Source organism: Bombus terrestris, chromosome 15 (assembly GCF_910591885.1).
Source record: "Bombus terrestris chromosome 15, iyBomTerr1.2, whole genome shotgun sequence".
NCBI classification, from domain to species: Eukaryota; Metazoa; Arthropoda; class Insecta; order Hymenoptera; family Apidae; genus Bombus; species Bombus terrestris.
Window position 1 is genome coordinate 3,582,855 of NC_063283.1, and position 25,178 is coordinate 3,608,032.

Genomic DNA, 25,178 nt, shown 5'->3' on the forward strand with positions numbered 1-25,178 from the left:
GCGAAGGTCTTTTATGTTAATTCCACATTGTCCTTAAATCGAAAGAAATTCGATGATTAAAATCGAGACAGAGGAAGGAAAATTGAATCCACTACACAATCTCTTTATTAACAATTAATTTAACTTATGTACAAATATATAATATACCTTAAGATACAACAAACCGCTGTCATAGCACGCAGAATAATAAAATCTATTTATTATTCCTTCTTGCACCTTAACAGTTGAAAGTGTTAACTTCTGTCCCTTCAAATAATCAATATTAAGTTCTTGCTATGTAATTGGAGATCTGGCGAACAGTATTAACTAATAGCTAATTTATTCGATAACTGGTACAGATAGTTTGGTACTGTAATAATGGTTAGACGTTCTATCTCGTACGATAAGGGACAATAATTCGTTAATAAATAACTGAATAAATAAAAAAATCATTATCTCGTGGTTAGTTATATTCCTCTCCCGTGTTATCATGTCGATTACATCGTCAATATCAGCGAAGTCATGTACATTACGCGCATTCAGTATATTAGTCTTCCTGAATCAAAAGAACGCGACAAAAGTAATGATGTGTCAGCTATGATTCAGTCAACTAACCGTTTCAAGTAATTTACAAATATAATTAGCGCCTTCTATTCTATTTCCAATGTATTTCAAACGATCGAGTACTTGCAGAAGTATTATTCATTCGGAAAGCAACTTTATCAAATAACGTGATAAGCTATCACGCCCAAAAATATGTATCCTAAATTAGCAATGATCATTTGACCGGCGTTGACAAATTTAGACATCGAATTTCCATGACTATGATGATCGTGGAGATCGTGATGTTCACGGTGACTCGTCTCAGAGCTATTCGTTTGAAAATCTGTAACGTGTACATGTCCTTCGTGCGGAGATCTTTTTGATCTTTCGACGAGTGTTAGTTTCGTGTTCTTCGTTGTTCTCGCCTCGGGCAAATCTGCTGGAAGACGACGCTTTTCGAGTTGAGATTGATCCGATCGAATTTCTCCGGGAATTGGCGGTGGTAATTCCCCTTTAAATCTTCCAAATTGTGGCGTTCTGCTCAGAACGTCCGAGGATAGCTTACTTTTAGAGTGTTCCCCGATTCCAGAAATGGATCTGACCAAACTAGAATCCTTCAACATTTTGCCATCAAACGTAATTAGCACTTCGGACGAAGGCGAGGGCGAAGGTGGCGGATTGTTCGGAAACTGTCCGGGAAGTGGCGGCAAATAATAAGCGTTCATTCTGTCAGCAGCCATTTCCATGTCATTCGCGTCACTAGGACGCGGTTTCGCGTTCGTAGATTTTTTCTTCGATTTTTTAACGGTTGCAACTGTCGGAACTGGTGGCGAAGGTATGAAAACTGGCTCGAAGTTATCGACTGCTTTATGATTCAAAGTTTCCCGAAGACGGACGTCTTCTTCTTGCTCCACTTTCTCGGAGACTCTCTTTTGAGCCACGTCTGTAGCTTTCTCGATATTTCTTATGATCGGTTTGAAGCCACTTTCGATTACTATCGAGTCTGGATTGAACCCCGTGTTTCTGGCCGGCTTTATCGGAGTGACGAATATATTGGGTATATCCAAGCTGGATACTTTGGTCTCTAGTTTCGTTCGATGTTGCTTCGAATCGATTTTCTTGAGCTTCGCGATTTGTGCGTTATCGTTTCCTTGAGACTGTCTTTCCGCTGTTCGTTTTCCGTAAGTGGACGAGGACGGTCTGTAAACGGCCTTCTTTCGTTCCATGAAGACCGATCTTGAGGGTAGAGGAAGAGTAGGCTGGGGCATCGTCTGCAACATCGGTCGACGAGTCAACATCGGTCTCTTGACGAACATCAGTTGAGTCCTCTGGTCCGGTTGGTGATGATGATAATGATCGGGGAGGGGCGGGTGATAAAGATGGTGGTAATTGGACGCGTAATGGTGAGACACCGGCCTGGAATATGGGATCTGTGGGCTGGCGGTAGCCGGATATGTGTATTTCATCCCATGGCTCAGTGGTCGTGGATTATCTGCAACGAGGTTAGACAATTGCTGGTTAGAGGGTTGCCGAAGGAGTTCCGGTTGGATCTCCATGATTTGCTGTCGGCCAGGGTAGGAGGAGGTCAGTCTGGTGACTCCCATCGATTGTTCGCGATAGATCGGTGCGAGCTGGTGGTGATGATTATAATGATGATTGTGATGCTGCTGCATGAGATCCCCGTCGAGGTGCACGTGATGCGTTTCCTTCACGCGTACCTCGTGACGATGCGGCACAGCATCGTGGCCCGGCGTGTTGTACGAAGGTCTCAAGGTGTATGGCTCCTCGTACGACGGCGATGATTTCAAGCGCACGTAATTGTTGTTGTTAGCGGTCGTTAGTAACTGCGTGTATGATGTGCTTAGCTTGTCAGGGTTAGTCGCTGGATGATAAGAATAACGAAGCCCGTGTTCGCTATGAGGGTGATGAGAATGTTGAGGCTGCCGGAGGAACTCCGCCGTTGGTGTTACCTTGCTCAACACGCGGATGCTGGGGCTGTTCTGGAGATCCCCGTTCGGTCGCTGATTCTTCGGGTCCACGTAGACCTCGTGGTTCTCGCTGCCAGCGGCTTCTCCGGCGTCACAACTGTCATGAACGTTTATCTTCCATCCCAGATAGCGATGTGTGAAACACTGAATATTTGTCGATAATCGAATGAGTGCAGGATCTAATTTGTCCTTCGAATAAACTTACTTGAGCTCTCTTGCGCAATTGAATTAATATCATCGATGAAATTTTACGAATTAATAGTTACAAATTATTGGTACCAATAGATTCTTCTGCATAATCATACCGAGCTTGATAATAAAACAAACGAAAGAAGTAAATTTTAGAAATTGTCCTATTCGTTGTAAAATTGTAAAACTACAAAGGAGAAATCTATAATCTGCTGTATTTATCACTTGTCGATTTTCTCATACCATTACAATATTATCGTGCAAGAGGCGAATTCATCTGTCAATGCAACAGTTTGCGTTCACTTACCTGATAATATACAGTATCAGGCGTGTCCTCATCCGGCACCCATTCTACAAAACCTGGTTCACCATGATCGCATTCCAAAGTCAGCGTACGCTGATAAGCGCCGAACGACGAGAATTCGTCCGCTAGGGGTTGATTCTGATCTGGCACCCAGTTGCATAGACGTCCGACACCCGTTGGTCGATATACTCCACGTTGACGTTGAGCGCCGGCAAATATTTTCACTTTCTGTTTGCCAAGAAACAGCACTTTCATATTCAATTCGTCAACCGAGTTATCAATTTCATGAAAGAGAAAATAGAAAGTTTGCTTACGGCTTTCTCCTCGGGTGTCTTGTGTTGGTATCCACCAACGGGGTCATCGGTAATGTAAAAGGGATGATAACGAGCCGGAGTATCCGCATTTTCCCCACCTTCCACTACGAAAGTGTATTTTTTTCCACGAACCACGTTGATCTCCGGAATTAACAGGCCATTTATATACCATGAAATTCCCCAGCCAACGTGACCTGAGACAAATGAGTAACATATACAAGTTTACGGACTGTCCGTCAATTTGCGATTTCTATCATTAACCTACTAACTCCGCAATGTTTTCTTCAATCAATTTACATTATCGAATCCTGTTTTCTTAACGTTATGAAGAGAAGTTTCAAGGATTCGTTTAATACTTTCTTCGTCACGCTATATAATTCTTATAAAATTTGAAGAAATTAAAATATTATTTATAATACTAAGATAGAGTATTTCCATTTGAATTTGTTGTATTGAAGATACGCGTATTTATGGGAAATTTGAGGATGCAAAGTGCACAGAGTACAGATAGTTGTATCGTTACGTTATATCAATTTCATCGGATCTGCTTATTACAAAATAAACTTTATCTCTTTGCCTTGATAAAACTTTCGCTAATGTTTTCATCCTTCGATAACAATAAGTTCTGTTTCATACCAGTAATAGCAGGATAGCCGTGTTTTCCTCCAGTAGGTCCCATCTGGGCATACAATACTCCGTCTTCGGGTTCGTAACATTGAATGGCTGGAATTTCCCAGGCATCGTCCTTAGCCGCCGGTGCAGGGGTTGCTACACGTTGAGGTCTTCTCGTAGTTACAACTAGTTGCTATTTCGCAAAATCACATTCATCAGCCATTCGAATATTAATAATCTTACGATATTTCATCTTCAATCAGACAAGTTTGAGTTATTAGAGTCTCGTTAATTATTTCATGCGAAGTTCAACGTTGTATTATTGTATTATTTTCGCTTGTTTTACGTTGCAATATTTTACTTTTTTATAATAATCACAAATATATTTAACGTGTCAAGAAACGCTTTACTGTATACTTAAGATCACAAATCATGCATATCAGCAACGATTCTCTTACATTTTTCCTCGAGCTTAAGGTAAACGATAAAAAAGAACACAAGTGGATTTAAAATGATTCGGAGAACGTAACAGGGCCGATATGTCGAAGTTTGGCTGACTCAAATAATCCTGGCTTGCCATAAATGATAAAATACCTGATTGTCACTGTTTCTGGCATCGTTGCTGTCCTCGAATACCTGAGAATGCTCGTGATCTGGAACGGGACAATTCCAAACCGGTGGTCTACCGAAATCGATGAAACGATCGGTTTTCAGATAGTCGGAGTGAAAGCTGACCTCTTGCCTCTCGTTTAGTGGGCCGATGGCCCAGATGATCGCCTGCGATCCGTTTGTCAGGATTTGATGGTCCAGTTCATCGTTCGTCTTCAGTGGTCTCTGATACGTGACAATGCTATATCCGTCCACCAGTGCCGCGTTCAACAATCGAATAGAATTCGTGTTCTCCTGCAAAGCGCCGATTCGGCCGGGTAAATTCAATGTAAACCACACGACATTCGATCGTTCTAACTGCACGACGGCAACAGGATAGGTGATTATTTGGGCGTAAAGTTAGAAGTAGTTAACCTGTATGCGTGTGTCTGGACAGCTGCCTCGTCCTCCGGAACATTGAGATTTTGCGTCCAAAAAGTAATCGACAGCGTAGCCTTGAAGGGTTTGCTTATCGACCCAGGCGACCACGACATCTCCGCCGACCATTAAGCTTCTTTCCGGATTCGCTGATAATCCGAACGCCATGTATTGTCCATCGTCTGAGGATAAGATACGCCTTTACAATTGCAATAGAATCAAGTACGTTTATTTGCTCGTACGATCGAGCGAGTGTCGACCAGCTATTATCCAAACTACGATAATTTCAGTTATTACAAATTTCTATAATGAGTATATCTATCGGAATTAGACTGTGAATTTTTATGCTTTTATCAGGAGAAATGTTCGGAAATGCGCAGAACGTGTACGTACAGTAGAATTCAGTTTCTCTGAATTTGTCGGCAGACAAATAATTCATATAATTGAAGTTGCTATAATAAGGGCGCCCAAAATCGTGGAACCGAACAGGAAAATTTCGTCGTTCTTAATCTCGTAAAATCTATTTCCCGTAAAAATTAGGAGATCTAGTTCGGTAGGGTGGTTCCTAATTTACCGAACGGCCCGTTTAAACCGCGACCAGGCGTTAATTAGAGTGTGAAACGCAATTTTTCGTGGTCTCTTTTTCCGCAAGAGCGGTTAGATTTGATGAAGGGCGCAAATAGGGCGCACAGTCGGTGTCACAGACAAAGAGGAAAATTATATTTTAACGACCTCGTTCGTTCGACATATGTACATACATATATCCGCTGACTGTGAATACATATGTACCGTGTTTTATCAACGACAGGAACGCGTCGCAAAATTGAAATAGTATTTTATCTGTTGAACGGAACCAGTGACGAGCTATGGCCGAGTGAGACGAGATAGGTGTGTGAAGTATTGTTAATTAAAAGTTGGGCCGGATCTTCGGTTGGTATGTAAATTCACGCTGCTTTCAATAAATGCGATAGAAGTTTTGTTCTTTTGTGAGAGCTACGCGCGGACAGCTCGGGAATATATACTCACCAAGTTTTCCAACGAGTTGGGCGACTATGCTGTCTCCGGCCACGGCCCATCGCACCTCAAAAGCCAGCTTGTCCTCCAGCACTTCGCAGTTCAGTTTCGACTGAAATCAAACGACAAACCGTTTACCATCGTTTTACAACATCGATTCCCTTGCGTCTCTTGCGATTCACCGTAACCGGTCGATCGTGAATCTCGTTGTCGCAAACCCTTGAAACTCGAAGCCACTTTTTCTCTCGGCAAGACGTTAGAACTCGACAGACGACGTCGTCCAGTGATAAATGCGAAAGCGAAAGAAGAAATTTATCGATGTCGGACGAAGAGAGAAATTAAAAGTTCAAGTTAAAGACAACTCTTGAGGAGTAAGGCAAGGAACTGATTCGATTGTCAAGAAAGTAATACGTTTATTCGCATTAATCTCAAGTAAAAACGTACAAAAAAAGATTGATAGAAAAGTAATATCATTCGGTGCATGTAAATATAATCTATATCTGGTAAATAGGCATATGCGCGATATAAGCTTCTGTACTTATAAAGAAGAACTGGCCTAGGTAGGAAGGGGATTTCCTCAGTTTTATTTCCGAGCGATATGTCCTCCGTCTCTTGGAATAACGCGCGCCTCCTCTCGGACCGCGAAGATAAAAATAATTAACCCTTGTATCACAGTCGAATAACCATCGTTCTCTGTCCTTACACGCTCGGCTTTTACAAAAATAATATCTCTTCTTCTTAATACTTATACTCTAAATCAATGGTCTTTAACCACGGCGGACAAACTTATTGTACAATCCAAACATGCCATTTATTCGCAAACTTATATCTTATCGCTAATATTTTTTATTAGAGATAGGCCGAAACCTGATTTCTAGATCCGCGTGATTCGGATCCGAAACTCTGCGAGGTGTCGAAACTCTCGAAACGCGAAACTCTTGTAACCCGGAATATTTATCTTTTCCCATTTTTTCCTAAGAAATATCTATCTTGCCTATCTTACTTGCAGAAAATAAAAGTCTTAAAAAGTCTTCTCGAGGAACGCGAATTATCTTTTCCCGATATGGGTCCATGTGTTTTAAACACAGACTCAATCGAATTCGAATAATGCTTTCACAAGTTATTTAGGCGAATTATCGTTTAACTGGCTTTTGAGAGTTTCGAATGGCACATGGTTTCGAATTTCCAGGGGTTTTCAGGTTTCTAGTGACCCATCTCTGCTTTTTATTCTTTCATCGTTCTTACGGTGTTACACACAACGCACGAAAGGGTTAAGGCTGTCGATAAGGATTCGTAGCCTTGAAGGTCTATTCCAAGTCTCGAATATAGTGAATCTTCTTCCGATGGTTTCCACGCTTCTACGCGATGTGTTCGTGTAGCGCACGCAGATGAGCCGAGAGACAAACCGATATCCAAGTGTCACTAATATCGACACATGTTTCATACGAACTCGGAAGGGAGACAGCGAAGCGTGAATTATGGCGACTCGTATTGTTCGGGGAGAACGCGACGCATCCACTTCTACGGGAGCGAGATCGTACGTCTCTTAGAATAGAATTCTAAAGCGGATTCGAGAGATTAAAGCCGTGTCTCATAGGTATGTGTCCGTGGGACATGGTCTGCGCCTACGTAGATGCTTCATCACGTTACTCCCACACAAAGTAAATTTATTTTTCATCAACGAGCGAGAAATTTAGAAAAGTTTTCTCTTTGTTCGTCTTATGAAACGATGTGTAACTTTGGAAAATCTTATATTTTTCTCTTGGAACGTAGTCTTCATGTAAAAATAATACTAAATTAACCCCTTAACAGTTTCGCCCGTGACAATAGAGCCGTTGATTAATTTAGCCGCTTTATACAAGACGAGCATCGATCAAGTGCCTTGGCACGGATATTTAACAAATTTTAGAAAATGATTCAATTATGGATAAGTCTGATAGATGCCAGCCATTCACACCGTAAGTGTTACGAACTTATGTCTCTATGTACAGGTATGTGACATGGAAAAGTTTGCACGCTTTTGTCATATTTGTTTACGAGATAAGAACACGTGTCAGTCTATCAGCTATTTTTCAGGAAATACATCTCTGGATCTAACAAACCTTTTTTGTTAATTACTTCTTCTTAGTTATATGGTGACGTTAAAATTTACAAAATCAACTAAAGATGTACTTATCCGGTATTTTCTTTATGATCTTTGATCAAAGTAAACAATTCCTACCTCCACCTGACTTTTATTTTTTTATCTTAAAATGATACGTCCAAGCAGCTGATGAAACCAAAAACAAATAGGTACTTTGCGCGGATTTCGTTGAATTTGCCGAACTGTTAAGGTATTATAAGGTATTATAAACAAAAATACGCTAATAAAAATATGTCTAATTGCGTTTCGATACGATTCACTCTGTTTAAGCGTTTCGCTCGTATGCAAGATGTTTCCGTCTGTGCAAGTGTCTGCGAATGTGGACGATTTACAAGCGCGTATATACGTTACTACAAGCGGCTGTACAAAGTGTAAACCGATGTTCAGAGATTCCTCGTCTAATACATTGCTGGCGCGTGTTGTTAAATAAATAAAGAAGCTAGAGTCATCGTCCCGTGCCCCTCTTCTCCTGCTCTCTCGTGTGAAACTTCGCCAAAGTGGTTGTACGCGACTGTGAAACTTTACGAATGAGCCTCTGGCTAATATTATCCCAGCTGTGCCACCTGAGGTTTCCACGGTGAAACGAAACGAATGATCGTCGGTAAACGCTTGGTGGCCAGCTTACGGAACTTTCGCTAATTTGTCGAAACGCGAGTTTGACCGAGTTCTGTTAGGCAGTCTGATTTACGATTGGTTTACCGTTACCGCGATAAATCATTCGCTATCCTCTTGTCTTAGCTCTTAGGAAGGTACGAGTTTACGATGCAAGCTGGACCGAGTGTATCTTGAATCGAATGCTGTTGATCGGAGCTTCTTCGAGTTGAACGACTAATCGACTAAGGAATCGAAGACAATTCGAGGATTTCTATTGCGAAGAAACTGATCTCCCTTCGATGGGAAACAAACGTCCCCTCACAAGGAATCTTCGAGCTGTCCGAGAGCAGCGGACGTCGCCAAACGAGTTAAACTGCGTCCTCGTTGAAGCAACAACTTTCGTTGCCCCTTGTCGTTGCTTGTTCCAAACAGTACTCAACGCGTATCAACATTTTGTCTACATTGAAGCAACATAATCAGCGGAACGTCTGCATTTTGTCTCGATTGTGAAGCGATATTTCTTCCTTGCTACAAGTTGTTCACGAGCAAATTCGTTGTGAAACAATCGACAAACCGTGCACCGATGGAACCTTTGTTTCTGTCTCTTATTCTTCTTCCATCCTTAAACCTCGTTTACACGAAGCAACTTTTGGTCGAACGATTGAGTCGATGTAAACGCAATGTCGATCGAGTTGAAACGACCTGGTCATTTCAGTAGTCGTTTGATGTAAACGCGGCTTTACCGTATGGACACAGATAAGACACAGACAGCAGCAGTATTCGTTAATGGCAACGAAAACGCGAAGAGACAATAACCAGCAACTTCTTCAAGAAACATGGATCGTCAATAACAAGCTCCTCGTTGTATCTTCAAAGAGAACGCAGTTTTATAATACCTTTAAATATCCATCAATAACGAACGAAAGAGTCTACCCTTCTGTCACCTTGGAACTGTAAAAATCTCGCGTAAGAATTTGGCTGGGGCTCGCTAGTTGGTTGGCTACGCGATCTCGATCGTATTACAGGCTGAGTTGCGACCGTTTCGACAGAAGGCTGACCGTTACCGGATCTATACTGTTCCTGATACGTGGCATCGTCTAGATTCGTGACGTCGTCGCCGTACTGAACAATCGCGGTCGATCTTCCGACCGGTGTCGGATAAGAGGCGGATTGATGCCGGTGAAGCTGCTGCGCGAGTGGTTCTTGGGTCTGCAAGCTCTTTGGTATTCGATAGTCGATCGCCTGGACCACTTGGACCTGATCTTCTCGGCGGAGGATCGGCCGGTACGTTGTCGGTTGTTGGTATTGCTGCTGAGTAAGCAACGCGCTCGCGAGGGAAGGAGAAGGAGACGGAGAAGCCGGTGACGACGACGACGCCGAAGTAGACAGCTCGTACAGATTTGTCAGACCGAGCGTCTGTCCCTGCCCTCCGCGATGCACGTTCTGCAACACAAGGACAGAGACAGGAAGTTATGCATAGGTCTTGCGAGAGAACATATTTGCTTTCTAGGTCTATCGGCGTCTCAATGATTCGTTTCGTATCGTTTCGTTTTGGATAAGAAGCGGCGGCGCTGAAACGTTTAACGCGTCCTTCGTACGATAAAAATTCTACGCCACTGAAAACCGAACACATTGAAACACCAACTAAACGCTAGAAATTCTCTACGTTGGCGAAGACCACGGTTCCTTCTCTGCTTCTTCCGGAATAAAACAGCGTGGAAGCAGAGAACGAAACGTAAGTCGTTGACGCAGGACTCGGATGTTTGGTCGGAAAATCCGTAAATCGGTGAACGCATTGTCGTCCGGGCGACGTCCGCTGACAGCCAGATATCCAGTCAAATATTGACAGAGACAAATTCACCATGGAACAATACCGAGTCTGTATTGATTGCTACCGTGAAAGGCACATTTGTTTCTGTACGTTCGACTGCGTTTACGCGACCGGCTATACGGAAACGCGGAACATTTGTTGTTTCCACGACGGACTACATCCATTGCCGAGCGAAAGAAAATATACACAGGGAGAAAGACGTGGGCAATTTTTACTTTCGACTGCCGATCAATTTTTCTTAAGCTATAGTCCGTTGAAAATTCAATTACAAACACAATTGGATCGCCCTTGAGGAAAGGCGGGCGCGAGATGAGAGCAAAATGTGTTCGATTACGAAACATTTGGACGTAATCTGGTTGCGAAATGTCTACGGAATATGAAAGTACGTGGAAGTTTGGTTCAACCGAGGGAAACTTACAGGACGTGACGTAAAAGCATCGAATCGGCTAAAGACGATGTAGATCGATCGAGGACCGGTAAACGTCAGCTCGAATCCCTTTCCTCCTGCCAGTTCGAACGTGATTGGCATTTGCAGCTTGTACAATGAAGCCTCGTTCAAGAATTACCTTCCGGAATGACAGGTCGCGCGATGAAGGCCGAGTTACGAGCCAATAAAAAAGTCGACCTCGCCGCCTTTAAAGTTTCTGTACGTACGTTTTAATTAGCTCGTAACTCGATCCCGAAAAGTTGGTCGCAAGATTGGTCGGATTAGCAAAGGGGCGTCGCGTTTAAAAGATCCAAGCCGGCGTCTCTTCTTGCAGCGAGCCCCGCTGACTACAAGAAGCCTTTCCAGCTTACCTGCGGCGAAACTCCGAGCATCTTTAGGGACGGTGGCACGTTAAGACCTTGCGGAATTTGTACATGGCCGAAGTCCACGGTAAACGCCTCACACCAGACGCCGAAGTGGCCGATCTGGTGGATCGTTAGATCCCCGGGCAACGTCAGCACGATGGCTTTGCGATCATATCGACGTAGTGGCTGCTCCTTTCCGTTCTCGTCTGGTACGCGAATACCTTGCGGCGACGGCGATGGTCCAGCTCCCACCCAAAATTTCGCATCTGCGAAAAGATTTCATCGTATGGCAAGTTGATTATCAGGAACATAATTTGGAGAAACCTGTGCACGATCGTATATTATGATTATCTTTGTTGGTAATTCAAGAAAACCGACGCTCACTTGGCAATTACTTTTCACCACATTGAAGAGTTTGTCGATAGAAATTTTTCGAAAATACGTATACTCCAGTGAATTATAATTCTCTCGTGGTTGCAAGCGTTCCGAACAGTTGAAGGATAAAACTCGACGAGCAAAACGATTAAAACAAACGGATGTAAGAAAAATAACGATAACAGCGTCTTTTTTGCGTGTATCGTCGCTTGAACGAAGAATTTACACGGTATATAAGATGCGGTGACTAGACATATGTTTCATGGTAATATCGATATTATCATTGTTAGTGTAGATCAATTATGCGAATTATTTATATTCAAATATAATTTTGGTTACGTGATTTATTTCGCCAGTGGGTTTCCCGTATCGTGTTTCTTCTTAGGCTTTGGTTACAGCGTAGCCATAACCTTAGTCAATCGAATAGCGTGAAACTTACCAGGCGCCTCGCCATCATAGCTGAAGCTTGGTATCAAGAGGGTTTGTGCATCGACGACGACGATTGGTTCGGAGCTTACTCCGTGTACTCCGTTCAGAGCTGCCAATTTTTGAGGTTTTGGGTAATCGAATCCTCGTGGTATTCTGACGTCACCAAAGTTAACCTGCCAATTAAAAGAAATTAAATTTTAAAGAAATTTTAATCAGCTGTTACGTTCGATCGAATAAAAAAATAATTTAACCGATGGTAGATCGTTTAATGGAACGAAGAATTCTATCTGACTAGATACTTTTGTACACCATTGTACGATGGCATTGCGTTTCCAATAAGTTTCAATTGCATTAGAAGCATTTTTATGATCTAACAATTTTTTCAAATATCGAGGCAATACTTCTAAATGTTGGTAGAGGACATATATATATTTATTACGTCAAAGTGTTAGTCTCGAAAGGATTATAACACGTTTAATATGTACTGCAACTGCAATGACTACTCCACGCGGTAGGTGGTTTGTGGGGAATGTAGAATTCATAAGCTTCAGAAATAATGCCGCAAACAGATTCCATTTTATCGTTTTCCAAGCCCGTCCGCGTAATGGAAATTCGACCATTTCGCTGCCGTTTCGTCGTGATCGAGCTTTATCATTCTGGGGTTACATACACGGTATCTGCTGCCGCGTGTCGGACGCTGCGGCTCGGAATAAATTTTCGTTGCGCTGGCAATATCAAGGACGTAAATCGACGATCCGTGCGGACTGTCGGGGATAACCGGCCACATGGAACGAGCGCTTTTGGTTAAACTTCTCGTTCGACTTGAAATTCCGCTGGGAAAAAGTAAATCGAAACTTCGATGACGTCTCGCCGACTAGTTCGATAAAGTCTGCGCGATAATTTAGTCAAGTTAGTAAGCTGATCTTCGTTACGTTCTCGTCTACATGTAACAGTACAGTTCCTAGAATTAATTGTCGAAAGCTATTATCGAAGGAACTGCTTGCGAAATATAATTTGATAATATCGAGCCATATTGAAAGATCTGTGCAATTTCGTTAATGGTTAAACCATTGAGGATCGGACAGTGAAATAATTGGTAAAAATTGTACAAACGCGGCACTATAAAAAGAATCGACTGTTAAAGCTAACTATTAACTATTAAACCGCTATTAAAGACTTAAATAAAGTACTTTATTGTTTTATCAATATGATAAAAATAGACCAACAGATAGTTCGCTTCATAAATCAGAATCATAAAGAAAAGATCGCATAATTTAGGGAAAATTGCTATAAACGTTTCAATTTCTCCAAACTTTATCAAATCGTGGAAAATAGATGCAAAAAAAGAAAAGTAAAAACTGAAAGAGGTATTAAGCATATCCTTGGTATTAGCTTTCATAACCACAACGTTAAAATACCAAATTCGATAATGTAGATTAACCGAGAAGAATTGCAAATGAAATGTTGCGTTAATGCAACGTTGATTTATAACGGGTCAAATAATATTTCTCGCGTCTTGTGATTTATAGACGATAATGTGTAGCTTTTAATGCGCGATTCTTAAGATCGTAATCGGATTTCCAATTGCTCGTTTGCATTCGAAAACATTCTCGTTGAACGATTTGCTGAGCGTAATTTGCTGAGAAGTTCGATGTTGTTCGTATGGCTCGGAGCCAACCGTAGGCAATTGCTTTCTATCCTATAGAGGCACGCGTGCCAACAAACTACGAGCGTGAAAGTTGCACGGCAAAGAAACGATACCGGTTTCTTGTGCTGTGCTGTGCAAGTGGAATCGAAGCGACACCGAAGGTCACGAGCATGATACGTTTCTTACTCACGGAGAATTCGTCGCACCACACGGCGAACCACTTCACGTTGCTCAGCGTCTTGCCATCGGGTAATGTGAGCGTGATGTCCTTCCTACGATACCGCTTCAACGTGTTCGATCTACGGCAAACGAATGGATTACGGTTCTACAGAGATCAACCTTCATGATCTTTATTCGATTGCTCCACCAAGGCAACCGCGTCCGATGCATTGCGCATAGTTTGTGATAAAACTTTCTGGATAAAGAATAGCGAGATGGAACGTAAACAAATCGACTATAGACAATAATTAAGAGCAAACAATTGGAAAACGAACAAACAAACCTAAATATCATAGATGCATCTTACGTGTATGTCGATCTTGTTACAATTATATTTTTCCAGGACTATGTTCCATTATAACGTGGTATGATAATCAGCTAGTATCTAGCCAGTTAAAAGTTACAAGTTATAGTGTTCTGTTTTACGATCCAATAATATTTCGTTAAATACTCGGACGTCAACTCGGATAACTTGAAACTTTAGATTACTTTTGATACGATTAGATTTTCTATCTAGATTAAAAGATTTCTTAAGTTTAAGAACAGTTCTTTTATTTGTTAAAATGAAAGTGAGATTGAGATATTAAAATCCAATTGCAGTAAGATTAGAACAATTCCGATTAGATCGTAAAATCGTGCGTCGTCCGAAAGCTAATTATAAATATAAATCAAGGAATCTAAAACAAGAAGAAACTGACTATATTCGTCAGAAAGACGGTTTGCCAGCTGCGATTTGAAAGAATTGGTACAATTAAAAATTATAAAGAGCACTCACGATCCACGCTCGTCCCGGAGCCTGATTCCGTTTCCATTAGGACTCTTCGATGTACCGACGTAAAAGTAAGCGGCTGGAAAGAGGATAATTATAATTGCAGCTTTCGCTGATTGCAACGAGTTATTGCTAATTACTTAATTTCAGGCACTTGGCCGATCATCCGGCAGCAGCGAATTTGCTGCAACGAAACGGTCACGAATTGCAACTCCGATAACGACCATGTTATTTCCTTCATTTTCTGGATCGTTGGCAACTTTACTTACTGGCGAATACACGTCGCATAGCGGAGTGACCTTCGCCAGCGAACGCTTTCGATTTTATTGAGCCGTAGCATGTAGAAAAGTGAGAGTAGCGTACGAGTCGAAAGGGAGAAGTAGAAGTACCTTTTACAGCGGCGATTAACTTAACTTTAAGGCTTGTCTTACGTCGTCGTTTCACGTTTATCCATGCACTTTGCCACACGCGATTCAGAAAATTCATCGAATCATTATAAATCCCATCAATTTCCATTGTGACGCACGCTATCGATTACACGTATTGGGATACTTATTCGTTACATTTGTAGGAAAATTATGACAGATTTGAAATTAATTAATAGTTCAAAAGATCAAAGAAGAATATAACGTATATATAATTCGTCATTCTTAGATGCGTTTCAATTTACGAAGTTGATCAGCATAGCTTCTGAGCGATAGATTTGTCCGTCGAGCAAGGTCCTTATCTACTTTGAATTGTTTAACTCGACCAAGCGTGCATTGCCCCTCTGATAGATATGATCGTATAAGAAAAGATGCCATGACGCGATACTACCTGTTTATAGATGCAGCAACTATAAATGTAAATTAATCAAAAGACGTAACAATGATATATTTTATTATTCGCTGTATTCATGTTGTGCCTATTGGAAAAGAATTCCAAATATTAGCGCAATATCTTTTTCCTTTTCTCTTGTATCCTAGATCCTGCAAGCTTGTGAAATTTTCAGAAATCGAAGTAATTCGTTCATAATTTTGCAATTAAAGTACATGAATAGCGATGGTAGCTGTCGAATCGACGGAGATTCGATGGGAATTCAATGGAACACGAACAGAGACAAAGTCGTAGAGCGATTGAAAGTAACAGAAACGTTCGTAAAAAGAACGAATGAATTGATAGAGCGATCACGTTTCGTCGCGTGGAAAGAAAACGAAGAACGATGGAATAGAACATAAAAGGGATCCGCGGAACATCGACTGTTCTTCTCGGCTGTCGAATCGTCGATGTAAAACCAGCGTCCTGCTCGAAACGTATCCACCGTCGACGGTCAGAAACGGAGATGTTTCTCTTTCTCGATAACAGTATGTGGCTTTACGTAGGAATCGTGAAATGTCAGGAGTCGTTTCCTTCGACGCGTACGCTCACTCTTTTTCCCGTGGAAACCCCGACGAGCCGGCATGATCGACGGTTGCACTGAAATGAGAAAGTTTCGCGCGAGCCATAGCCCCTCCTCGGTTACGAACTTGGTGCTTCGCCGTCGTACGTGAAGTCCTTGATGAACAGAGTTCGCCCGTCCACCGCGTAAACTTCACCGCTGACGCCGTGATGAAGTTCCGACAGCTTGCCAATAAGCTTTCCGTAATAAGCTGCGCTGCATATCTCTGTAAACAAAATCGAATTTAATTAATTAGCGTGGATTAATGGCCACGACAGCCCACCGAAGCGGCCAGCGCAGGTAGCCGCTTAATAGCGACGCGAATATTTAAAACGGAAGCGCAGGCATTTAAAAAATTCAAGACAGTGGCCAACGGGGAATAGCATGAATTTATCTCACGAATAACGAATAGACTACCGATTTTTTATGCACTCTTGTAAGAAACAATAAACTTAGAAATATAATGGAGAAGTGGATACATAGGAAAGTTAACAAATATCCATCACGGTTCAAGAATTATTAGTAGAAACGAAGAACAATTAGAAACTGACAAGATTTCCTCGTTAAATAACGCTCGTACAGAATAAAATATCACAAAGTGATATCTGAATGGTCGGAACAGTTTTCTACCGAGTGTATATTTCTTTAATCATATTCTCAAAAATGTGAATTTGTGTAAAAATCCGTAGACTAATGACGACGCAACCTGTTTATCGAAAAAAAGATTCAGTACCAGCCGCATGCATAAATAATCGCAGCTCGAACTGCTTAGTCCGAGCTAAGAAATTCCATTTATTCTTGATCACTGATTCTTAGGATCGATGGACGTTTAACGGTAGTCGATGCTTCGCTCGAGGATCGATTCTACCGTATATATTGTGGGTTTGGCAGGGTAGATCGTTACGAATCGCGAGGGTATGCAAAAGCGAGTTCCTCGGATGCTTGTTGAGCCCTGGCAGCAGCACGGCATGTGGAGCAACATCGTGTCGCACGAGATCACGGAATGTTAGTCATCTGTTCGGATCTCGTGGTTCTAACTTGCTCCCGACAATTTGCTGGTTCAGGAGATTCTCTAAAATACCTCAACGCCAAAAGATCGATCATTTTCACGGCGAACGTGTTCTTGGTAAAAGGTCTTATATCTACGAGGACTTGTAATCATTCAATTATTCTCACATCACTTCTGTCAGCATCCAATCAGTCCTGCAATCATCCAATCATTCTTCATCATTCGTTGTTGCATCGTTTCAAGATCATTCCTCGTTACATACGCAACGTCAACGCACTATTTGCCGATATTTCAACCGCGTAAATCGAATGGTTCGTCGAATCACATTGATCCTGTCCGAAAATCTATTTAATCTCTAGCATCTTTAAGGTAGAACCGTGTACTTTAGTTATTTGTTCTTAGCTTACGTTTAAACTCCTATGTACGTTTTAAGTTTTAAACGATCAAACTTCGTCAGTGGTCTATGAGCGGAAACAGGAAACAAATGTTATATGAAGATAGGTCTGCAAACGTTTTGTGAAAAATTTACACAAGAAATATGAAAAGTAATCAATTCGGGCTAGGTCTTTAAGTTTCTATCTGAAAATGCCATGCCTGATTCGAATTCACAAAGATTGAGTTCCTCACTCTGTGAATTTGATGTTTATTTTACTTCAGATCACTGAATCCATCATGAATCTCTGTATCAGTTCTTGTCTCGAATCAATCCTTCCGCGATACACTATCGCTTCTATCGTTCTCCATAAATAAAAGTCTAACTGTGTAAAATCCGCGATCGGTCCATTCTTCACGATAATATTCGTCTATTGCCTCTAGGTTTCATATTTTTGTTTCGACTTTTCTATAAAGCGTTTATAAACGTGCGTTTCTATAACGTTCTTTTCTTGTTCCTAGAATTTCTTCTTGAATTGTTCTTGTTCGTAGAACAAATTGGCCATAGAACATAGAACAAATTTAAAACCGAGACTGCATATTGCATTTTCTCCTTTTTGTATCGTATTCTACGTTGTATCTTTTCTATGCCAAAGGGTTTATCCCTTTTTCTGTTTAAATAAACGGAATAAATAAATGGAAGACGTTATGGACAGGAACCTTGCAACTCTATATCGAATTCTATCGCTTCTAATTCGTTTGCCTGTCTCGATTAACTGTGAATAGAGGAGCAAGATTGGTAAACAAGCGCGCGAAAACTTGGTCCGGCAGTTCTCCAGGAGAATGGTCCGAGAGAAAATCAGGGTTAACATTCGCATAAATATGCTATTGCGGCGTATCGAACGTCAAGGCCAATCCCAGTGGCGTGGACCGTTCGTTAGATGCTAACGAATCATGGAACCGGTCGACGATCGATCTCGCATCTAACCCTTTGATCGAGCGCGTACCGTTACCGCTCTCTCGGTCGAACAGGATATCGTCCATCCGATGAGATTGACGCATGCCTGGGTATAAATCCTGGATCGTTCACGGTCGCGTTCTAAACCGTGCGTACCACCGTTCCGACGTTCCACGACGAGTCGAAAACATTGGAAAAAATAGACGCGATCCCAGGAAAATTAGATACGTCTCAGGGAATGATCCGTGTACGACGTTCCGTTGTGCCGTTAACTGTCGCTGGTAATCGGTGATGTAACGTATGGCATGGAGAAACGATCGTACCATTTTGTTCCACCACCTGATGGTATTTAATAATTGAACAAAAATGCGTTGTTAACGCTAAGCCTTCACCGAAGCAGCAGGAAGGAACTTCTTGTTGCCTGCTGTTGCAGAAGCAACAGTACTCAACCTCCAATGCTCTAATAGCACTCGAGTAGTACTCGGATAGTACTCTAAATAATATTCAACAAATATCAACTCGGGGAAACACTTTGCAGTCGCAGTGAAGCAACTCGATAAGACGAACATTTGAACTTCGTGTCGATTTCAAAGCGACACTTGTTCTTAGTAATAATTAAGCTGCTCTTTACCGAAACAATAACGAGGAACATTTTGCTTTTTCTCTGCTGTTGCTGTGCGTTCTAAATCGATTTTAAAACGATACTTGCTCCCAGTGACAAATATATACAGAAGAAACATTTGTTTCTGCCGCCACGTGCTGTTACGTGTTTCATTTTCTCCTTTCATCGTTACGCTCCCAACGAGAATAGGCAACAAGCAGCACCTTTTGCTACTGATAGAAACGCGAGATAACATGCAGCGAGATGCTGTACAACAACTATCAACATCTCCGAGGAACATGGAGCACCAGTAGAAAGTTCCTCGTTGTTGCTTCAATGAAGACACTTGTTTACGCTCATCGATCGCAATGGTTGTTTTATGCATCTGGCTAAGGTGGATGCATCGACCACTGGTCTCTAAAGAATTTCCTATCGTCGCTACACAGCTATCCCATGGATCAGAACGTAGCCAATGGATGGAACGTAACGACGATGATTTTGTTAGTACGTGAACGTCACGCGAAGTAGCGGACGATGAAAATTCGCTTTCCATCGACGGACGAATGTAGCCGACCATTAAGCCGCGTAACGTGTAATCTTGAAGCAAAGTCTTGTCATTGATCGAGCTGCTCGATCTGACATAAACTCGCGTAACGAGAGTTGCACGCAGACCCTGCTGATTCTCTCTGGAGAACGCGGCTATTGCCGTTCCTCTAATCAAGCTGCCGGTTGATCCAGAGCACTGCGCTTTGCCCTTATTATTTGCATTCGCGCACTCCAATGGATCAATCGATGCGCGTTTCCTCTGAAACTTAGAATTAATTCAACGCGTTCGTTCCGCCAGTTGGGATTTTAAACTGTTACACCGAAAGATTTCTAACGGGACGTCATACCATTTCAGAGTTTTGCACGTTCGCTTTACTCCCCACAGTGCTATCAAATTGCGCATCCATTCGAGAGCAGCTACGAGAATTTTTTATATTTTCTCAAGTAGAAAATTTGCCTTACTATCGGATAGAAAGCTCAGAACTGCATCCGCTTGAAATTCGTCCACTCTCGATAGATTTGCGTTTGGAACTCACGTTTGGAGCTCGCGTTGTTCATTATTCACGATGGCCATGTACGACGTTTTAATATTTTTATTATAAATCCCCCGAACCTGTTGGTTGATACGTGGCATATTGTAAATTTCTTCCTCTTTAATGCATAACTCGATTACTCGCAGGACAAAGTTTAATGCATAACGTTAGCTCGTCAGTGTTGAAACTTCAGAGGAACGAAATTTAATATAAAAGGATCTAATGTCGTACATGGATATGGTAATTACGAAGAAAATCATCCTAAAATCATAGCGTCAAAATGAGGCGATCCCACGATTTTGGAACTGAATTCTCTGGCGAACGATACCTCACGGTCAGACATCGATCACAAAGCTTTCAACAAGATCAGGCTCGAGCGAACTTCGTCTCGAAGAGCCGACTTTGCAATAAAAACAACATTCTCGAAAATGTAGCGTGTCCTTGGCAGTCCGCCTTTCTACCAGACTATAAATATTTCACGTATTTTTATGCGCAAGTTTCGTGGTCTGAATCGCGAGTGTATTTCTACCGTCGCAATTTGCCGATTACGCGTAGACATCTTCTACCAGTCGACTTTGTTTTTCTCGGTCGTAAGACCGTTTTAGAAAAGATCAGATCGTATCGGATTCGAGGGTAGCACGTAGAAACTAGTCGATGAATATAGGGCGTAGTCGCAGAGACTTTGGTATCAATCGCTAATGAGAAGCCGAAGCGTCAAAGCAGTGTCGCTTTCGAGCTTTGAGAGGATGCATTACGTCGTTGCAGCCGCGAGCCATTAGTGCGTAATTATTGTCGCGGTAACGACAGGGTGGAGCGTGATTAAATTATTATGAACGTGGTCCGTAATTCGCTGGAGCCCACGGGGAGCGATAAAAAGCGGGCTACGCGGCCAGATGCAATGGAACGGAAAAGAACGCTGAAAGAGAAAGATTACTTTAGACCGATCAAAGCGGGAAACACACGTGGCGTGTGTCTAATAGACGCGAGGACTGGAAATTTGGGTCAACGAGGTTGGTTTAAGATGATAGAAAAAAGGGAAAAAGAGAGGGAACAGAATGGCAGATACATATCGGACCTTTGACATTTTCATACGAAAGAGAAAGCAGCAGGCGGACAAGCGTAATTGCCTGCCTCTGCATAATACGACTCTCGAGTTAATGTCGCAACACCAGTAGATGCCGGTAGATTCGCGGCAATAGAGAGAAAACAAGGTGTTTCGGAAACGCAGCGAAACCCTCCTACCAGCTAAATTTCATCCGGATCGACTCGCAATTCACGCGGTATTTCCCTTCTTTCACTCGGCGTCGCGCCTTTCAATTGCAATATCGAATTTTCTATTTTCTTCCCATGTAATCTTATTTTAAGCCGGTACATCGGGATACGCCTGTTTCCGATAAATTCCATTTATCCGACTCCGTCGGCCTTCCATTCGCTCCCTATAGATGAAATTATGCAGCCAATTTCCCTTCGTGCGTTCCTCGAGCACGGTAAACACCGTGGATTTCTTCCACTTTCGTCGAATTTCAAGTATCAACCACACTGGTACAATGTGAAACGTCGCGAGTCACGTCGTCACGATCAGTTTGCCGAATCGAATCAAAGTTGGAAACCGTTTCCGTCCGACTCTTCGAGCAAGTCTGGCTGTTCGAGTGATTCCGTCATCTGGAACTTGCAGTCGAGAATTATAAACGTCGAACACGTTATACCGGTGGATTCATAGACGTAGCCGCGATGACAGAAAGAAATTTCATTTGACAAATGTTCGAGAGGATCCGTTGAACAGCTTTCCTTTCACGAGAAGTTAGGTCGATTATCGAAGCGTTCTTCGTAAATAGCGTGTTCCCTATTTACATAGCATCTCAATTAAGATTCGCGAGTTGTACAATTCCGCGGCGTCTCGCACGCGTGGCCACTGGACCGAAACGCGAACCAAAGGAGAAAGATTATTCCAGTGGTGGATTAACGCCACGTCCAGGCAGTGGCCGATTAGACACGTATGGAGGATATTTGCGGAGAATCTGGAAAGGTATGCAACCGTGAAACACAGGTACGTTAGGTACCGTTTCGGTGTTTGCGCTCTATGAACGAAAATAAGGTCCCTGGGCATCGAATTAGGAGCTTTTAAGAGTTTCAATATTTGACATCTCTTTTGGTACGATCGACAGATGCGAGCGAGTTATATAATAAGAAAGATTATATTATTTACTGAGTCGATGTATAGGTATGGTGGCTCGTAAAAGTATCTGAACTTTTTATCAATGTATTACGTGCGTAGTAAAAAGAACATTGGGAAATCTCATTAGCACTGTAACGAGGCACGTGATTTATATTGGCGCGATCTGAAAATGTATATGGGAATTACAAGATATTCTTCGCAAATATATATATTGCAAAAATAATCAAAGTATTTGAACGAATAATTATTCGTTGTAAATGTTAATAAGCATCGATGTTCAATAGGATCGTCTTTAAGATTTGTTTTATGTTTAAAATGGTTATTCACGCTGTACATTAATTTTATATTAAATATTCGTTTGCTTCAAACTCTTGCAATCCCGAAGTTTCTTGAAAATTGAATATTAATCATATCTATCTAGTGAAATAAAGAGATCAATGTTAAGTTAATCAATTTATCTGATGTGCTATCTACGTGTGTATAAGACACGTTGTAGTTAGAAATAGTAATCCAATGATCAGAGACTGTAGAATCATTGACAGATCTGGCAAATCGATCGAGTTTGTCGAATCGAGCGTGCCTCGCCTGACAAGCAGAGAAATAAGATGGAAACAGGCTGAACTAAATTACCATACCCACAGACTAGCGTCTTTCCGCGTGTTCGTAGCACTTTCGTAAGCCGAGTGTCGCGAGATCTCGAGCGGAAAACGGCCGGCAGTTTCTTCGCGAAATCGTTACGACCGCGATACCGTACGTGTGTTTTTCTTCCTCTTTTTCCGAATCGCGAATCTCTTTCTCCCGGCCGGAGGAAAAGCGTGGAACGCGAAAGTCACGCAGACGCCGCGAAACAGACCGGCAAATCGAGACGCTAACGTCGAAACGAGCCCTGAACGGAGTAACGCCGTCGTTAATTAGCTTCGATCATTGCCACGCCAGGTATCGTTCGATAATTTCTACGACTTCAAATCTTTTCGCGCATCAACGTTCTTTCTTTCCTTTCGAACGATCTCTATCTACATTCCCGTTCAGGAGCCTGCCGATTCTTAATAAAACCGTTCAAATTAGGGTTTCTTCGTTATACGAAATATCAATCCAAACGATACTCCATCATATCGGTCTACTATTATCTGCATCTGTCCAATTTTGAAACGAATATAATAACTGTCGCAAGACTTTTGAGCGGCAGTGTATATGTCCTGATTCGATTTGAATTTGGTTTACGATTATTCGGCCGGACATTTGATTTGGACTGCAACCGAAACCAAATGTCATCGGTTTTGTCGCGTGACCTGTAACTGTGTATTGTCAAGACTCGATTCGCTGTTAAATATCGCGAGAAGCGAAACTCTGCCGCGATACCATTGACGCGCGTGAACGGTGCAGGTTCGCTTGTCGCGCGCACGCAATCACCGGCGACACTTGGCGAGTGATGTTTCGGTCGAATGGGTCTCGCCAACACCTTTACACCTTTACCCGGTTCATGTCGATGCAGAAACAGGGTAGCACTAATGATTTCGTGACGCGTTGTGGATTCTGATGACGCGATTTTCAGTATGTTTGAACTAGGCGTTCGCTACTACGCTGTAAGCCACCACCCCCTTCGTAAACAAGCCTCCTGCCGAACAATTCGAGCAGCGAACTTTGCTAATAATGGTATCATGCTGCAAGCGTGTTCGGAATATCGTGCAAAGTGGCGAAGCGAAAGGCTCCGCGCTCGTTGAGTTTCCGACTATGCTACCGGTGTATTTAGGGGCAACAATTCTCTGTTAAAATATAGAATTCTGTTGGCACTCGACGAGAATCACTTTGAGTGGAATAGGAGGAGCTCGAGAAAGCGTTGGATACCGTAGCTTGGAAATTTTCGTGTCGATTATAACCGAATAAACTCACGTGTCGCCAGAAGAAGATAAATCGCTGCGACTAGACCAATTGTGGAGAGCCGAGTCGTGGACGATGTGGGTGATTGTGTCGTCATGGCGTCTTCGTGGTTACTGCCGTCGAAAGTGGCCGTCGTGGAACCAGGTAGCTTTGTCGATCCCACTACGATCACCGGCTCGCCTTGCCTCACCTCGCTCTCTCTCTTTCTCTTTCTCCATCTTGTTCTCGCTCTCTTCACCTCCTCTCCCTTCTGCTCTGCTTGCTCCTTTGAATCCGTCATTTCACCTCGCTTTTCCCTCTTTCGTCCATCCCTCGGTGTTTTCGTTCCCTCCTTTCTTAGATTACTCGTCGCTCCTCTGATACTCTCTGGACCGCACGTGAAAGGGGGCACACGAAGAGACGACGAAGTTTGTTATTCCTAGACTCTGCTCCTCTTTGTCTTCCTTGTCGTATATTTTTCATTCTATCAACGATATCTGTGGCCACTCTAATATCCTAGTTGTCTCGTAATCGATAGTTGATCTTTTCAAGGCGAAGTTCCGTTTTGTTATTGTTCTTAATTATTCGTAGTAGAAGCACGCTTTTACGGATGACCGTGTAGATGGAACGTAATTTATTAACGAATTTGATAGATTAATCTCAGTTAACTGTTATAACAATTGATCAAATTTCAGATCAACTTTACTAAGAAAGGAATACATGGTAGTTATGTGGACGAGGGTTCACCTTACCGATTTCATCGATTTTCAAATATGCTGTCAAGTTCAACATCCTGAGCTTGGTTTTAGTTTTCAAGGTGTGTACGTATATTCACAAAACTACTTCTTTTGCTACTTTTTACCTTGCTATGGATAAACGCGCATGGCTGCACTTCGTAACGAGTTAATTGATACAAGTTAATTACTAAATGTATTTTAAA

At 42.3% G+C, this 25,178-nt stretch overlaps 1 protein-coding gene across 5 annotated transcripts; it reads right to left on the minus strand.

The window, feature by feature from the left end:
• Window positions 1-87: 87 nt before the first annotated feature.
• LOC100644036 (protein Skeletor, isoforms B/C) lies at window positions 88-25,025 on the minus strand. 5 transcript variants are annotated; one of them, XM_020866800.2, is made up of 14 exons: window positions 24,272-25,022; window positions 16,275-16,412; window positions 14,776-14,848; window positions 13,972-14,080; window positions 12,144-12,306; window positions 11,336-11,595; window positions 5,982-6,081; window positions 4,953-5,137; window positions 4,524-4,832; window positions 3,954-4,122; window positions 3,318-3,511; window positions 3,007-3,231; window positions 2,235-2,654; window positions 88-2,189 (listed from the first exon to the last, which is right to left on the minus strand). In XM_020866800.2, the coding sequence occupies exons 1-14, from the start codon at window positions 24,537-24,539 to the stop codon at window positions 702-704; spliced, it is 4,101 nt and encodes a 1,366-aa protein (XP_020722459.2). In that variant the 5' UTR covers window positions 24,540-25,022; the 3' UTR covers window positions 88-701. The 5 variants fall into 5 exon arrangements, with proteins under 5 accessions (XP_020722459.2, XP_012172236.3, XP_048268804.1 ...); XM_012316846.3 differs by having other exon boundaries at window positions 88-1,793; window positions 2,493-2,654; window positions 24,272-25,014; XM_020866798.2 differs by having other exon boundaries at window positions 1,856-2,014; window positions 2,493-2,654; window positions 24,272-25,008.
• Window positions 25,026-25,178: the final 153 nt, after the last annotated feature.

What these genes read in the sequence shown, in the direction of transcription:
- LOC100644036 (XM_020866800.2), bottom strand. Translation starts at nt 24,539, where the DNA reads ATGACGGATTCAAAGGAGCAAGCAGAGCAGAAGGGAGAGGAGGTGAAG. An exon ending in CGGCTATCCTGCTATTACTG is followed by an intron (nt 3,512 to 3,953) that starts GTATGAAACAGA and finishes CATTTGTCTCAG; the next exon opens with GTCACGTTGGCTGGGGAATT. An exon ending in CTGATACTGTATATTATCAG is followed by an intron (nt 2,655 to 3,006) that starts GTAAGTGAACGC and finishes ACAAATATTCAG; the next exon opens with TGTTTCACACATCGCTATCT.